A 17,980-nucleotide genomic window follows, 5' to 3' on the forward strand; every position below is an offset into this window, starting at 1 on the left:
TAGATGGTGCGAATGGTAGTGACACGCCCAGAACTACCAATACAGAGCAGCTCAAGGAGTCCATAGTCCACAGTTCAATCATGTGTCTATGAACCGGTTGTATCACTCTATTATTGTGTTAGATAGACCGCTTCTCATGGCTATGATAATAACGCTGCCCACATGGAAAAGATAGAAGAATTGAACATGATTCTTATGAATTCTACCTGGAACTTGTGAGTAACACATATGGCAGCAAATACACTTACAAGATTCATAGAAGATTCTTGTAATATCTGACTTATATGGGAGGTTTACGTTTAGACAACAGAAATGCTGCATGTATTGTATAAAAAACATACAAGAGACATGTAAGGTCTCACATACATGGGACACACATTTCAAAGCACTTGGATAATGGTAATAACAAGCTGTTGCATGTTTTGCATAAAAAAAAACATACGAGAGACCTGTAAGCTAAGACCTCTAAGGTCTCACATACATGGAACATACACATTTCAAAGCACTTGTATACCACCGCCTGACGTCATTCACACATGCAATGTAACACTTATTGAAAAAGAAGCAAAGTCCGCCTCGAGGAGGAGGAGGAGGAGCAGGAAGAGGAAGGGTGAAAGCAGAAGGAGAAGAGGAGGAGGAGGAGCAGGAGGAGGAGGAAGGGTGAAAAAAGAAGGAGGAGAGGAGGAGGAGCAGGAGGAGAAGAAGGGTGAAAGCAGAAGGAGGAGAGGAGGAGGAGGAGCAGGAGGAGGAGGAAGGGTGAAAACAGAAGGAGGAGAGGAGGAGGAGGAGGAGGAGGAGGAGGAGGAAGGGTGAAAGCAGAAGGAGGAGAGGAGGAGGAGGAGCAGGAGTAGGAAGGGTGAAAGAAGAAGGAGGAGATGAGGAGGAGGAGCAGGAGGAGGAGGAGAAAGGGTGAAAGCAGGAGGAGAGGAGGAGGAAGGGTGAAAGCAGGAGGAGAGGAGGAGGAGGAGCAGGAGAAGGAGGAGGAGGAGGAAGGGTGAAAGCAGGAGCAGGAGCAGGAGCAGGAGCAGGAGCAGGAGCAGGAGCAGGAGCAGGAGCAGGAGCAGGAGGATGTGGAAAGGAGGAGAGGTAGGAGTAAAGGGAGGATGAGAGGAGGAGGGGAGGAAGAGGATGAGGAATGACTTTGATAGCAGAAGTGTGTCGTGGAAATTTCCTTAATTACCAAATGATGAGAGAGCAAATCACACACCAGTCAGAGTTATGCTTAATCTTCACCTTTAATAATAATTAAGCTTTTGCAATAGCATTTTGACTTTCAACATTATAGTATCTCTAATGAAAAGTTGAGAGTGGTCAACATAATGGCAACTGAGATCTTTTATAGCAAAGATCCACCTCCCTAGTCGACATGACAAACCACAGGTCTTAGGAACTTACACAAAGAAAGACTTTACTTCAGAGAGGAGTATCCCATAGCCAGACAGCATTGGCTATAAATTATCGTTCACTTATCTCGTTCTTGGTACAAAATAGTACCAAGACATTACCTCACCCAATGGTATATATCAATTGTCATTTTAGACACTACCATCCCAAATAGAACCCATCCTGGACAAGCTCACGGAGAGGAGAGTGAGCCTCTAGGTCAAGATAAGGGCAACCAGAGAGGGAACATAGAATGGTTCCAGACACTGCCATCCTCCTCTCCCCGATGGGAAAAGTAGGGAGTGACTGGCACACAGACATGGTGGAGCCAAGAGATAATTGGTTCCCCCTCAATCATCCCTTCACATGGTTTAAAAGATACCTTTACACATGACGACAAGCCTGACCTCTCCCCTCTGTGTGGCCCCAGTAACTGAACCTAAATTACAAGTATCTCACAAGCATATTATGAAAATAAAACATCTTATCTATATTACCCAACTAATTCTGATTCATCCCCAACAAGTGAATCTATTTAGTTATTAAGTGGACTTTCAGCAATCATTCTCATGAAAGCACATTGGTACAGTAGTCAGTGACAAATATCAAAGCTAAGCAGGGCTGGGCATGGTGAAAAACCTTGATGGAAGAACAAAAGGCATAGTTGGAGATAAATCAACTGTCCAGTAGGAAGTGCTGCCCATGCTTAACCATGGAAATCCATGCCTTTAAATGAAAATGTATATACAAATATTATATTTTTCTTTTAGTATTTGGCATGTTTTAAAAAACAAAAGTAAAACCTATAAGGAAAGGGTTTATTTTGTAGAGGTTGCATTCTCAGAACATCACATTTTCTTATAATATTCATAAAATACTCATATAATTCATATATTGTTTCTAAAATATGTCATACCATATCTTTTTGGGAAATTCACCTAAGTCATATACTAAATTGTGTATGTCATATAAGGCATATTCTTTAAGTCCACACATGTACAAATACTGTACAACACTGAAATATAAGGCAAAACATGCACAATCTTACCAGATCCTTATTAGATTACGTATTAGATTTATTTTCAATTTCAAGACAACAGTGCCCAGAACACTGAAAAATACAGTAACCCCATTTAAAAAAAAAAGTTATTGGTCACAAACACATGGTTAGCAGATGTTAATGCGAGCGTAGTGAAATATTTGTGCTTCTAGTTCTGACAGTGCAGTAATATCTAACAAGTAAACTAACAATTTCCCAACAACTACCTAATACACACAAATCTAAAGGGAGGAATAAGAATATGTACATATACATATATGAATGAGCGGCATAGGCATGGAGCAATAGATGGTATAAGGTAAAGTATATACATATGAGATTAATAATGTGAGATATGTTAACATTATTAAAGTGGCATTGTTTAAAGTGACTAGTGATCCATTTATTAAAGTGGCCAGTGATATGAGTCTCTATGTAGGCAACAACCTCTCTGAGTTAGTGATTGCTGTTTAGCAGTCTGATGGCCTTGAGATAGAAATAATAACTGTTCCAGCTTTGAAGCACCTGTATTGACCTCGCCGTCTGGATGGTAGCGGGGTTAACAGGCAGTGGCTCGGGTGGCTGTTGTCCTTGATTATCTTTTTGGCCTTCCTGTGACATCGGGTGCTATAGGTGACTTGGAGGGCAGGTAGTTTGCCCCCGGTGATGCATTGTGCAGACCGCACCACCCCCTGGATAGCCTTGCGGGTGAGGGCGGTGCAGTTGCCATACCAAATTGTGATACAGCCTGGCAGGATGCTCTTGATTGTGCATCTGTAAAGGTGTGTCAGGGTTTTAGGTGACAAGCCAAATTTCTTCAGCCTCCTGAGGTTGAAGAGGCACTGTTGCACCTTCTTCGCCACACTGTCTGTGTGGGTGGCCCATTTCAGTTTGTCTGTGATTTGTACACAGAAAAACTTCTAACTTTCCACCTTCTCCACTACTGTCCCTTTGATGTGGATAGGGGGGTGCTCCCTCTGCTGTTTCCTGAAGTCCACGATTCACTCCTTTGTTTTGTTGACATTGAGTGAGAAGTTGTTTTCCTGACACCACACTCCGAGTGCCCTCACCTCCTCCCTGTAGGCTGTCTCGTCATTGTTGGTAATCAAGCCCACTACTGTTGTGTTCTCTGCAAACTTGATGATTGAGCTGGAGGTGTGCATGGCCACGCAGTCGTGGTGAACAGGGAGTACAGGAGGAGGCTGAGTACGCACCCTTGTGGGTCCCCAGTTTTGAGGGTCAGCGAAGTGGAGATTTTGTTTCCTACCTACACCACCTAGGGGAAGCTTGTCAGAAAGTCCAGGACCCAATTGCACAGGGCGGGGTTGAGACCCAGGGCCTCAAGCTTAATGATGAACTTGGAGGGTACTATGGTGTTGAATGCTGAGCTGTAGTCAATGAACAGCATTCTTTGCCTTCTTGGGTATTCTTTTTGGCCAGATGGGATAGGGCAGTGTGCAGTGTGATGGCGATTGATCATCTATGGACCTGTTGGGGTGGTATGCAAACTGAAGTGGGTGTAGGGTGGCAGGTAAGGTGAAGGTGATATGATCCTTGACTAGTATCTCAAAGCACTTCATGATGACAGAAGTGAGTGCTATGGGGCGGTATTCATTCATTCTTTGCCTTCTTGGGTACATGAACAATGGTGGCCATCTTGAAGCATTTGTGGACAGCAGACTGGGATAGGGAGTGATTGAATATGTCCATAAACACCAGCTGGCTGTTCTGAGCATGCGGCTAGGGATGCCATCTGGGCCAGCAGCCTTGCGAGGGTTAACACGTTTAAATGTCTTACTCACAAAAGCCACAGAGAAGGGGGGGGGGCATAGCGGGCCATGACGGTGGCACTGTATTGTCCTTAAAGCAGGCAAAGAAGGTGTTTTGTGGAAGCGAGATGCCAGTGTCCATAACGTGGCTGGTTTTCTTTTTGTAGTCTGTGATTTCCTGTAGGCGCTGCCACATACATCTCGTGTCTGAGCAGTTGAATCACAACTACACTTTGTCCCTATGCCAACATTTCACTTGTTTGACTGCCTTGCGGAGAGAATTCTTGAATTTTACCTTTATTTAACTAGGCAAGTCAGTTAAGAACAAATTCTTATTTTCAATGACAGCCTAGGAACAGTGGGTTAACTGCCTTGTTCAGGGGCAGAACAACAGATTTGTACCTTGTCAGCTTGGGGACTTGAACTTGCAACTTTTCAGTTACTAGCTTAATGCTCTAACCACTAGGCTACCCTGCCACCCCAGAATAACTACACTGTTTATATTTGGCCATATTCCCAGTCCTCTTTCCATGGTTAAATGTTGTGGTTCGCGCTTTCAGTTTTATGCGAGAGCCACCATCCATCCACGGTTTCTGGTTAGGGTAGGTTTTAGTAGCCACAGTGGGTACAACATCTACAATGCACTTCCTTACAAACTCACCCACTGAGTCAAAACTATCTTGAAGCGCAGATTCCGATTGGTCAGACTAATTTACCAAGGTAAATTCATATGTAGAATATAAGGTGTATACAGAATACCCATGAGTCAACTTTGTGATTGTGAAAGCCTCCTCTGATTTTGGCCCCTTTCCCAAAACTGATTGTATTGTGCTTGGAATGATACCATTTGCTCCAGTCTACAATCTCACTCTACATGCACAATAAAGATAAACAAGTAAAATAGTGATATTTTCCTTTCTTTTTGTTTTGTCTGCAGCCTGGCTGCTGTTCACCCTACCTTTCCTGTATTAGGAGCTTGAATTGATTAAAAAAAATATATATATTTACTTTTTAATTTCCAAGTAACTGCTTATTTTGCACCTTTAACACGGGTTGAACCCTCTCCCTCTTGACCTTTAGTCATGCAGAGTTTTTATGACATTTATTCATTTTATTCACCTTGTTCTTGACCTCACATTGTTTTTCATAGATATTTTCAGAACTACAGCTTTACATGAAAAACATTCCATGCAATGTTGTTTGGCCTGGCTTGTGCATTGACATTATTCAGTATATTTATTTAAAACTAGGAATTGGGACTTTGTTGGAAGGTTCAAAATAATTTTCTGTAGCCCACCTATGAAACGTCAGTGGCTAAAATTCAGGTCACACTATTTATTTATCTGATTAATTATGAACTTTCTATAGAATTGTACAATCAACATTATCAACCTACATTTATGCCAAAATAAGATTGTTTTCCCTGCATGAATGCAACGGCCTACAGCTAATAATGTGTGGGAGTCAATGGGAAGAGATTTAGTGATGTTAGGAAACAGCTAGCAGCATGGGTGTGAGTCACACCTGTCCTCATGCATCTCCTCACACACATAACTGCTGATGTCTCTCTTTCCTTAGGCACTTAGGCAATGGATTCCTCCGTCTCAGGGGTGATGGGCCTCTTTTAAAATGGCTGACTGTATTAACAGTTATTCTTCTCATACGATTGTAGGATCATCACTTCCTGTATTTTCACCTTGGCCCATGCAATGCGCAGACTCACAATGTATCAAAATCAAATCAAATTAAATTTTATTGGTCACATACACATGGCAAGCAGATGTTAATGCGAGTGTAGCGAAATGCTTGTGTTTCCAGTTCCGACAGTTCAGTTATATCTAACAAGTAGTCTAACAATTCCACTACAACTACCTAATACACACAAATCTAGGTAAAGGAATGGAATAAGAATATGTACATATAAATATATGGATGAGCGATGACCAAGTAACATAGGCAAGATCATAAGCCAATAGCAAGTGGTGTACCAGCCAAGGAGGGTTTTATAGGCCTATGTATTACAATAATACCATTACAAATTCTGATATTATATGATACGTACTTTGAAATGTGTTAGCGTAACTGTATAGTATTTTAAACTATTGGGGAAATTGTTAGGGGTCTTAAAATAAGTTCATGTCACCGTGACATTATGAAACCAAAACAACTTCCTCCTCGCCTCTTCTTCCATCACACCATCCTTCCCTCTGTTGTGTCTGTTGAGCATGCTTCTCGTCATGTGTCTGGACAGAATGCTCCTGCTGTGTACTGTGATCTTTGGTGAGTTGCTTATGATGTTATATTTAAACGCTAACTGTCATGTTTTAAAATGTGAAGACCTTTATCACTAGGGTAATAGGGATAGTCAACATTGTTTATCTTAATTAACAACTCCTCAACTAACTGTAAGTTGGTCACTTGCTTACATTGACATAACATTACATATGCTGCAACATGGAGATTTGACCAGTAATCCAGTTTTATATTGTGGCATTTTAACATAAAGTAAGGGATATATTGACAAATATATATATATATATATATATATATATATATTTTTAGATATGACAAAAATGAGCTGCAGAGCAGTTTGCCCCATGTATTGAGGCCCAGGACTATTATAAAAAGAGGGAAAATTACTTCTGTACAATTCTATCCATTTCACTGATGCAATTGTGTATTCAACCATGTAAAAGGGGACAGAATAAGGAGTTAAAGCGCAGAGACCACGTTCGTACAGTAGGATGATAATGCAAGCAAAGCAAAACGAAGCATGCCCCTTCCCCTTTTCTTAATTTATCTCTATTGTGAAATGTCCCACCATGCCACATTGTACCAGACTACCCGGCAACAAACAGCCGGACAGAGAGTCATTATTTTAATGTTGTACAATTCTATTCTATTTCATTGTTCATTGATAATTGATTGTACTGTGAACACAATGTTCTTCCTCCATAGCATGACTTTAAGATTTAGTTTTGGCTAGGATTAATTGTCTGTAGGATGCTATTTGTTACTTCTGTTCTGTTATAGTGTGGTGCTACTATTTTTACTTGTACAGTATCTTCTTCACATCTACCAGACAGTGACATAGTTGCAAAGTCACATTTTTGCCAAGTCATATTGTTGCACTACGGGGCTTTAACTTTTGGTATAGCTCATGTTTCTCTGCTACTTCATCCCAACAGGCTTCTGGAAGGACACCTATGCTGTGTCCCCAGTGCCCTCTGTCCCAAACTATGTCCCTGCCTTGGCAGGCTCCTGCGTGGTCATCCCCTGCTCCTTCACTCCTCCAGCCTCTCACTCCATGGGGAAGGTGGTGGGCGTGAGGCTGCGCTACAGGACTGGTCACATCTTCCTCCTGCGGAGTACAGCTTTCAGTTCGGATGACAAATCCACGGTCAGCAAGGAGTTCCAGGGCCGGACATCCCTCTGGGGAAACACGGACGATGGAGACTGCTCTGTAATGATTGACAGAGTCCACCTGGCTGACTCCAATGTCTATCAGCTGGCGCTGAAGGGCCATGGACAGAAAGACTGGGGGAAGGAGAGGAGTGTCAACATCATTGTGTCAGGTGAGAGGGATCTCATTGCACAGAATTACATACACTGAGTATACCAAATATTAGGAACACCATCCTAATATTGAGTTGCATCCCCCCCATTTGCCTTCAGAACAGTCTCAATTCGTCTGGGTATGGGCTCTACAAGGTGTCAAAGTTTTCCACAGGGATGCTGGCCCGTGTTGACTCCAATGCTTCCCACAGTTGTGTCAAGTTGGCTGGATGTCGTTTGGGTGGTGAAACTGTGGGAAACTGTTGAGCTTGAAAAACCCGGCAGCGTTTCAGTTCTTCACACAAACTACTATACCCCATTCAAAAACATATGTTTTGCCAATTCCCCCTCTAAATGGCACACATACACAATCCATGTCTCAAGGCTTAAAAATCCTCCCCTTCATCTACACTGATTGAAGTGGATTTAACCGGTGACATCAATATGGGATCATAGCTTTCACTTGGTCACCTGGTCAGTCAGTCTATGTCACGGGAAGAGCAGATGTTCATTATGTTTTATAATCTATTGTTACTTAACAGAATATCTGCCTCTCATCTGTTATTATACAGAGAAATAGTAACTGCTATCATTTTCGTTGTTAACATGTTTAATACGTGATAAGAGGGTTATTTTACATGGCTCATGTTAATACACCAATTTTTACACAACCTGAGTTGAATTATCGCTAATGCTAATGGACAAAACATTTACTTTATCCCCATTTAGACTATGTTCATCAAGTCAGTTCTTATCTCTCTTTGTCCCCATCACTGACAGAGTCCCCAGAGCTCCCAGTGATCAGCGGTGTGAGGGCAGCTACAGAAGGACAGATGGTGTCACTAAACTGCAGCATCAGTTACTCCTGTCCCTCCCAAGCCCCCACCCTCCAGTGGCGGTGGGAGAGAGGAGCTCAGGAGAACAGCAGCGAGTACGGGGAGCCTCATGTACTCCAGCCCCAGGGCCAGGGGCCTACACTACAGACCTCTCTAACCTTTATCGCATCGTATCGCATCAAACCCAGAATAAGGTGTGAGGCAGTATATCCAGGAGGAAGAAGAGTATACACCATAAAGGAGCTCCATGTGACATGTAAGTACTTTCTATATAAATGTATGATTGTTTGCAATGCTAAGCTAGGGCCCATATTCATAGTGTTTCAGACTGCTGATCTAGGATCAGATTTGACTTAATTAAAAATATTTTATAGGCTGGAGGAGCTGATCCTAGATCAGGACTCCAACTCAGAGATGTTTTATGAATACTGGCCTTGATTGCTATTGCATCTCTCCTCTAGTCCCTCCAAAAGATGTCACAGTCCAGGTCCATACCTTGACTGTCCAGGAGGGTTTGAACGTGTTACTGGCCTGCTCCTGTAAAGCTGACCCGCCTGTGACAGAGTACAGGTGGTCATACACCCAACATGGGCTAACTGTAGACCTTCACCAGCGCACATTTACGGTCCGGGTGTACAATGTGACCCGAGACATGAGGGTCCGCTGCACAGCCCAGAACCTAATTGGACGGGCAGAGTCCAGATTGACTTCCTTAAACATTCAATGTAAGCATTCTATACAGTCAATGTTTGATCGATTATTTTGCTTCCAATTCCTGCGTATGGATTTAAATGGCTGCTGTTTGTACACTTGTACACTTTACATTGTGATACAAGAACAATATTTTGGTACTCTAACGTCCCTGATACTTCCATGATGCTCTCTCTCCATCTCTTGCTCTCTCTCTCTCTCTCTCTCTCTCTCTCGCTCTCCCTTCTTCTATCCCCCAGACAAGCCTGTCATCCTCCATCTCTCCTCCTACTGTGTTGTGGAAAGGTTGGTGGTTCTGTGTCGCTGTTCTGTAGACTCCAACCCCCGGCCTGCCGTCACCTGGAGTGTCAACGGTAGTGTTCCACCATCCAGATACAACACATCAGTGGGCTCAGAGAATGGTACACTAACAGCCACGCTGAAGGGCCACATGGACACTCCACTGAGGGTAGTCTGCTTCGCCATCAATGCACTGGGCAATGACTCCCACACACTGCTTCAGGCAGAGGATGGTAAGCATCGGGGCACCACACCACACAAGAGAAATACATGGGTGCATCTTAATTGTATTTCCTTTACTCCTCACATCCCCTTTCCTCACTTCCTTCTCAAAACGCATTGGAGGAGAAGGTCAGAGGAAAGGATCCTCTGACCTTGTCCTCCAATATATATTGAGAAGAAGGCGAGGACATGTGGAAACAAGGAAACACAATTGAGATGCACACACATTATACATTGTGTATTGTAGGAAGCATCTGTACTGTGAGTAAAATATGAGGGTGAAATACTAAGCATGAATCGGTCAATGTCGCTAACGCCTATTCTTTCAGATTATCCTTACGAATGTATGAATGATTCCTGCAATGTCACTGGTTGGTTGACCTGTTCCATTAATATAATATAATAATACAGTATAATATAAGATAAGATCATCTGTTTGCTGAAAGTTGAAGAGTAAAAAAGGTGGTATCTTTAGTTTACATAGCTGTGTTTTTGTTGTTGACTGACAGGTTCTCTGCTGTGGAAAGTGATACCTGCAGTATGCATCTCTTTGGCCACCTTCCTCCTCTCTCTACTTCTCCTGTTCTGCTGTCGAAAGAGGTCAGGAAAGTAAGAAGCATATTTTCTGAGAGTTGCTTTCTCTGACTTCTCTAACGTCTGCCACCATTGTGCCTCAGTTACTTCAGATGTCTTACAAACTTGGAATAACCAAATGACATACCAGTACATCAAACATATGTTGTTTTATTTAAGATAACATTGAATGGAATTATGAACGAATTATGAACATATAAAACCGTTCCAAGAGGAGAAATATTACATTTTAAAAGTAGATGTTTCATGATCATGTCCTCTCTAATCCAAACTCTTGTCTTTAACTTCATTCCTTAAAGACGTGTGCTGACCTGCAGACCTCCGGTGTATCCTGGGGACATGGGGATCTACCAGGATCGGATGCCCCTCTACATCAACTGCACTGAGGTCACCAACATCTACAACAATGGCAGTTACCAGCTGGTTTACCAGAACTGCACCCCTCTTTTCGTCCAGACCAAACAGGTACACCTACTATTGTACCAAAAATATATTTTTGCTTGTAAATGGGTATGTTACAATACAATGCAATACAGTAGCTTTATTATCCATTGAAACATATATATCCAATATCCAATTGAATGGCTGAGTAACCACATTATGTTGTGTCTCAGACACATCCGATGGGGAGGCGAGATGGGGGGAGACGAGGTGGAGAGAGAAGAAGAGGTGAGAGACGCGGAGGGGAGAGAAGAGGAGGAGAGAGTCGAGGGGGAACGGTGGACAGAGGAACAAGAGACAGACAAAGCCCTGCCTCCAATGACAATAACACTGAAACAGCTATCTACCTGGAGATCATCTGAGTTCATCTCTCAGTGAGGTATGTCATGGATAGCTCTGGTCCAGATCGTTAGCACTAACGGCTTGGACTAGAGTTGTGTCATGGAGTGGAAGAAAGCTCTTGCAGTGTATAACAATACAAGCACGAACGTACTGCTTGACAAATGAAGATAATGGCACAATGATGTCATATCCATTTGATATTTTTTTGCATGATTATACATACTGTTATGCAAAATTATACAAAATGGGTTAAGTGGCACATTAAGATTATCCTTCTCTCCTTTAAAATGATATATACAGTTGAAGTCAGAAGTTGACATACACCTTTGCCAAAAACATTTAAACTCAGTTTTTCAACATTCCTGACTTTTAATCCTAGTAAAAATTCCCTGTCTTAGGTCAGTTAGGATCACCACTTTACTTTAAGAATGTGAAATCTCAGAATAATAGTAGAAAGAATTATTTATTTCAGCTTTTATTTCTTTCATCACATTCCCGGTGGGTCAGAAGTTTACATACACTCAATTAGTATTTGGTAGCATTGCCTTTAAATAGTTTAACTTGGTTCAAACATTTTGGGTCGCCTTCCACAAGCTTCCCACAATAAGTTGGGTGAATTTTGGCCCATTCCTCCTGACAGAGCTGGTGTAACTGAGTCCGGTTGTAGTCCTCCTTGCTCGCACACGTTTTTTCAGTTCTGCCCACACATTTTCTATTGGATTGAGTTCAGGCTTTGTGATGGCCACTTCAATACCTTGACTTTGTTGTCCTTAAGCCATTTTGCCACAACTTTGGAAGTATGCTTGGGTTCATTGTCCATTTGGAAGACCCATTTGCGACCAAGCTGGTGTCTTGATATGTTGCTTCAATATATCCACATAATTTTCCACCCTCATGATGCCATCTATTTTGTGAAGTGCACCAGTCCCTCCTGCAGCAAAGCAGCCCCACAACATGATTCAGCCACCCCGTGCTTCACGGTTGGGATGGTGGTCTTCGGCTTGCAAGCCTCCCCCTTTTTCATCCAAACATAACAATGGTCATTTTGGCCAAACAGTTCTATTTTTGTTTCATCAGACCAGGCGATTTTGGAGCAGTGGCTCCTTCCTTTCTGAGCGGACCTATTAGGTTTATGTCAATATAGGACTTATTTTACAGTGGATATAGATACTTTTGTACCTTTTTCCTCCAGCATCTTCACAAGGTCCTTTGCTGTTGTTCTGGGATTGATTTGCACTTTTCGCACCAAAGTACGTTCATCTCTAGGAGACAGAACACGTCTCCTTCCTGAGCGGTATGACGGCTGTGTGGTCCCATGGTTGTTTATACTTGCATACTATTGTTTGTACAGATGTTCCCAAGGATGAACCAGACTTGTGGAGGTCTACAATTTGTTTTCTGAGGTATTGGCTGATTTCTTTCGATTTTCCAATGATGTCAAGCAAAGAGGCACTGAGTTTGAAGGTAGACCTTGAAATACATCCACAGGTATACCTCCAATTGACTCAAATTAGGTCAATTAGCCTATCAGAACTTCTAAAGCCATGACATAATTTTCAGGTATTTTCCACCAAGCTGTTTAAAGGCACAGTCAACTTAGTGTATGTAAACTTCTGACCCACTGGAATTGTGATAAAGTGAATTATAAGTTAATTTTTTTTAAATTACTTGTGTCATGCACAAAGTACAGTGGGGCAAAAAAGTATTTAGTCAGCCACCAATTGTGCAAGTTCTCCCACTTAAAAAGATGAGAGACGCCTGTAATTTTCATCATAGGCAAAAAAAGAAAATCACATTGTAGGATTTTTAATGAATTTATTTGCAAATCCGTATTTGGTCAATAACAGAAGTTTACCTCAATACTTTGTTATATACCCTTTGTTGGCAATGACAGAGGTCAAATGTTTTCTGTAAGTCTTCACAAGGTTTTCACACACTGTTGCTGGTATTTTGGCCCATTCCTCCATGCAGATCTCCTCTAGAGCAGTGATGTTTTGCGGCTGTTGCTGGGCAACACAGACTTTCAACTCCCTCCAAAGATTTTCTATGGGGTTAAGATCTGGAGACTGGCTAAGCCACTCCAGGACCTTGAAATGCTTCTTACGAAGCCACTCCTTTGTTGCCCGAGCGGTGTGTTTGGGATCATTATCATGCTGAAAGACCCAGCCACGTTTCATCTTCAATGCCCTTGCTGATGGAAGGAGGTTTTCACTCAAAATCTCATGATACATGGCCCCATTCATTCTTTCCTTTAAACGGATCAGTTGTCCTGGTCCCTTTGCAGAAAAACAGCCCCAAAGCATGATGTTTCCACCCCCATGCTTCACAGTAGGTATGGTGTTCTTTGGATGCAACTCAGCATTCTTTTGTTACTTTGTTACTTTTGTCCCAGCTTTCTGCAGGTCATTCACTAGGTCCTCCTGTGTGGTTCTGGGATTTTTGCTCACCGTTCTTGTGATCATTAAGACCCCACGGGGTGAGATCGTGCGTGGAGCCCCAGATCGAGGGAGATTATCAGTGGTCTTGTATGTCTTCCATTTCCTAATAATTGCCCCCACAGTTGATTTCTTCAAACCAAGCTGCTTACCTATTGCAGATTCAGTCTTCCCAGCCTGGTGCAGGTCTACAATTTGGTTTCTGGTGTCCTTTGACAGCTCTTTGGTCTTGGCCATAGTAGAGTTTGGAGTGTGACTGTTTGAGGTTGTGGACAGGTGTCTTTTATACTGATAACAAGTTCAAACAGGTGCCATTAATACAGGTAACGAGTGGAGGACAGAGGAGCCTCTTAAAGAAGATGTTACAGGTCTGTGAGAGCCAGAAATCTTGCTTGTTTGTAGGTGACCAAATACTTATTTTCCACCATAATTTGCAAATAAATTCATAAAAAATCCTACAATGTGATTTTCTGGATTTTTTTTCTCATTTTGCCTGTCATAGTTGAAGTGTACCTATGATGAAAATTACAGGCCTCTCTCATCTTTTTAAGTGGGAGAACTTGCGCAATTGGTGGCTGACTAAATACTTTTTTGCCCCACTGTAGATGTCCTAACCAACTTGCCAAAACTGTAGTTTGTTAACAAGACATTTGTAGAGTGGTTGAAAAACAAGTTTTTATGACTCCAACCTAATTGTTTGTAAACTTCCGACTTCAACTGTATATACACTACCGTTCAAAAGTTTGGGGTCACTTAGAAATGTCCTTGTTTTTGAAAGAAAAGCACATTTTTTGTCCATTGAAATAACATCACATTGGTCAAAAATATAGTGTAGACATTTTTAATGTTGTAAATGACTATTGTCGACTGAAATGGCAGATTATTCATGGAATATCTACATAGGCGTACAGAGGCCCATTATCAGCAACCATCACTCCTGTGTTCCAATGGAACGTTTTGTTAGCTAATCCAAGTTTATAATTTTAAAAGGCTAATTGATCATTAGAAAACCCCTTTGCAATTATATTATCACAGCTGAAAGCTGTTGTTCTGTTTAAAGAAGCAATAAAACTGTCCTTCTTTAGACTAGTTGTGTATCTGGAGCATCAGCATTTGTGGGTTACAGGCTCAAAATTGCCAGAAACACAGATTTTCTTCTGAACTTGTTAGTCTATTCTTGTTCTGAGAAATGAAGGCTTTCCATTTGAAGAATTGCCAAGAAACTGAAGATCTTGTACAATGCTGTGCACTACTCCCTTCACAGAACAGCACAAACTGGCCCTAACCAGAATAGAAAGAGTAATGGGTGGCCCTCGGTGCACAACTGAGCAAAAGGACACGTACATTAGAGTATCTAGTTTGATAAACAGACACCTCACAAGTCCTCAACTGGCAGCTTCATTAAATAGTAACCGCAAAACACCAGTCTCAACGTCAACAGTGAAGAGGCGACACCAGGATGTTCCTCTATCCAGTGTCTGTGTCTTTTACCCAACTTAATATTTTATTTTTATTGGCCAGTCTGAGGTATGGCTTTTTCTTTGCAGCTCTGTCAAGAAGGCCAGCATCCCGGAGTCGCCTCTTCAATGTTGACGTTGAGACTGGTGTTTTGCAGGTACTATTTAATGAAGCTGCCAGTTGACAACTGGTGAGGCATCTGTTTCTCAAACTAGACACTCTAATGTACTTGTCCTCTTGCTCAGTTGTGCACCGGGGCCTCCCACTCCTCTTTCTATTCTGGTTAGAACCAATTTGCACTGTTCCATGAAGGGAGTAGTAGACAGCGTTGTACAAGATCTTCAGTTTCTTGGCAATGTCTCACATGGAATAGCCTTCATTTCTCAGAACAAGTAGAGACTGAAGAGTTTCAGAAAAAAGTTATTTGTTTCTGGACATTTTGAGCCTGTAATCGAACCGACAAATGCCGATGCTCCAGATACTCAACTAGTCTAAAGAAGGCCAGTGTTATTGCTTCTTTAATCCAAACAACAGTTTTCAGCTGTGCTAAAACAATTGCAAATGGTTTTCTAATGATCAATTTGCCTTTTAAAATTATACTATTGGATTAGCTAACACAACGTGTCATTGGAACACAGGAGTGATGGTTGCGATAATGGGCCTCTGTACGCCTATGTAGATATTCCATTAAAAATCTGTTGTTTCCAGCTACAATAGTCATTTACAACATTAACAATGTTTACACTGTATTTCTAATCAATTTTCTGTTATTTTAATGGACAAAAAATGTGATTTTCATTCAAAAACAAGGACATTTCTAAATGACCCCAAACATTTGAACGGTAGTGTATATATATAAATATATTTTGTGTACATAATTGTAGGCTTAGCAGTCCTTCATTCATTAGTGTACATACAGTGCCTTGCAAAGGTTTTCATCCACCTTGGAGTTTTTCTTATTTTGTTGCATTACAACCTGTATTTTAAATTGATTTTTATTTGGATTTCATGTAATGGACATTCACAAAATAATTCAAATTGGTGAAATGAATTTTTTTTAAATGACTTTTTCAGAAAAGTTGAAAGAATGAAAAATGAAAAAGGGGTGTGTGCATATGTATTAATAATAATAATAATATATGCCATTTAGCAGACGCTTTTATCCAAAGCGACTTACAGCCATGTGTGCATACATTCTACGTATGGGTGGTCCCGGGAATCGAACCCACTACCCTGGCGTTACAAGCGCCATGCTCTACCAACTGAGCTACCCTTTGCTTTGAAGCCCCTATATAAGATCTGTTGCAACCAATTACTTTCAGAAGTCACATAATTAGTTAAATAAAGTCCACCTGTGTGCAATCTATGTGTCACATGATCAGTCACATGATCTCAGTATATATACACTTGTTCTGAAAGGCCCCAGAGTCTAGCCTCAGTGGATGCCTTGCTTGACCACACCCTCCTTCCTTGCTCCTGGCCTGGCCTGCCCTGCCCTGCCTCTTCCACCAATCCCAATTGTTTTTTTATGGACAGAAAAGAGCAGAGGCTCTGAGCTGTCTGATCAGGTCCATTGTCTACTGAGCCAGAGTCTGCAACACCACCAAGCAAGCGCCACTATGAAGACCAAGGAGCTATCCAAACAGGTCAGGGGCAAAGTTGTGGAGAAGTACAGATTAGGGTTGGGTTATTAAAAAAATATCCAAAACTTTGAACATCCCACGGAGCATCATTCAACCCATTATTAAAAAAATGGAAAGAATATGGCACCACAACAAACCTGCCAAGAGAGTGCTGCCCACCAAAACTGAGGGACCAGGTCTAGGAGCTGCAGAGCTGCAAAACTCCACAGAGGAGCTTGGAGTATCTGTCCATAGGACCACTTTAAGCCGTACACTCCACAGAGCTGGACTTTATGGAAGAGTGGCCAGAAAAAAAGCAGTTTAAGGGGAAACATTTAAATGTCTTAGTCAAAGTCCAGACATCAATCCAATTGAGAATCTGTGGAATGACTTAAAGATTGCTGTACATCAGCAGAACCCATCCAACTTGAAGGAGCGGAGCAGTTTTGCCTTTTAGAATGGGCAAAAATCCCAGTGGCTAGATTTACCAAGTGTATAGAGACATACCCCAAGAGACTTGCAGCTGTCATTTCTGCAAAAGGTGTCTCTACAAAGTATTGACTTCTTTTTTTGGGGGGGGATAGTAATGCATGCAGAAGTTTTCTGTTTTTTTTTTTGTCTTATTTCTTGTTTGTTTCACAATATAAAAAATATATTTTGCATCTTCAAAGTGGTAGGCATGTTGTGTAAATCAAATGATATTGAACCCCCCAAAATTGTAAGGCATCCAGGTTGTAAGGCAACAAAATAGGAAAAATGCCAAGGTGGTGAATACTTTCGCAAGCCACTGTAGTTTGTGGCTGATGAAGATAATGGTCCACACATGATATTCACCTATTTCATGCAGTACATTTTGCATCAGTACATGTATAATGTCTGTATAATGATATTCTAGATGGGATGAACATGATTGTATGATGTGATGATGATGATGATAAAGGTGTTGGACACCTCTCTTATTAAACAATCACTTTTGCATGTGTTTTATATAAATGTGCCTCTCTTCACCTACCATCCTGACCTTGTACTCAAGAGGATTGATGGTTACTGAACCAAAAGCCATTCTTCACTACAGTAAAAAGCTATTTCATATTCTAATAATAAATAATAATAATAATAATAAAATATTCTTCCATATGTATGTTCTGGTTCTATATTCATGTGACAAAATAAAGATTTTTTCTGTGCTTTTAATGTTAAGAATTTTTCATATTTTGTTTTACCACTAACATGAAATACAATCCAATAAGTGGCAGAGTATACCCACATACTGGTTGCAAAATATGCTATCACA

General features: G+C 41.4%; 1 protein-coding gene across 2 annotated transcripts; it reads left to right on the top strand.

The window, feature by feature from the left end:
• The first annotated feature begins 6,414 nt into the window (after nucleotides 1–6,414).
• LOC118364122 (sialic acid-binding Ig-like lectin 5) lies at nucleotides 6,415–17,874 on the top strand. Of its 2 annotated transcripts, XM_052489456.1 has the most exons (9): nucleotides 6,415–6,471; nucleotides 7,380–7,766; nucleotides 8,527–8,838; nucleotides 9,044–9,307; nucleotides 9,533–9,805; nucleotides 10,304–10,403; nucleotides 10,688–10,853; nucleotides 11,003–11,208; nucleotides 15,154–17,874. In XM_052489456.1, exons 1-8 carry the CDS (start codon nucleotides 6,417–6,419, stop codon nucleotides 11,189–11,191), a joined length of 1,746 nt encoding a protein of 581 aa, XP_052345416.1. In that variant the 5' UTR covers nucleotides 6,415–6,416; the 3' UTR covers nucleotides 11,192–11,208; nucleotides 15,154–17,874. The 2 variants fall into 2 exon arrangements, with proteins under 2 accessions (XP_052345416.1, XP_035601246.1); XM_035745353.2 differs by lacking the exon at nucleotides 15,154–17,874 and having other exon boundaries at nucleotides 11,003–13,878.
• Nucleotides 17,875–17,980: the final 106 nt, after the last annotated feature.

The sequence above is a fragment of the Oncorhynchus keta genome, chromosome 31, assembly GCF_023373465.1.
Source record: "Oncorhynchus keta strain PuntledgeMale-10-30-2019 chromosome 31, Oket_V2, whole genome shotgun sequence".
In the NCBI taxonomy this organism is placed as follows: domain Eukaryota; kingdom Metazoa; phylum Chordata; class Actinopteri; order Salmoniformes; family Salmonidae; genus Oncorhynchus; species Oncorhynchus keta.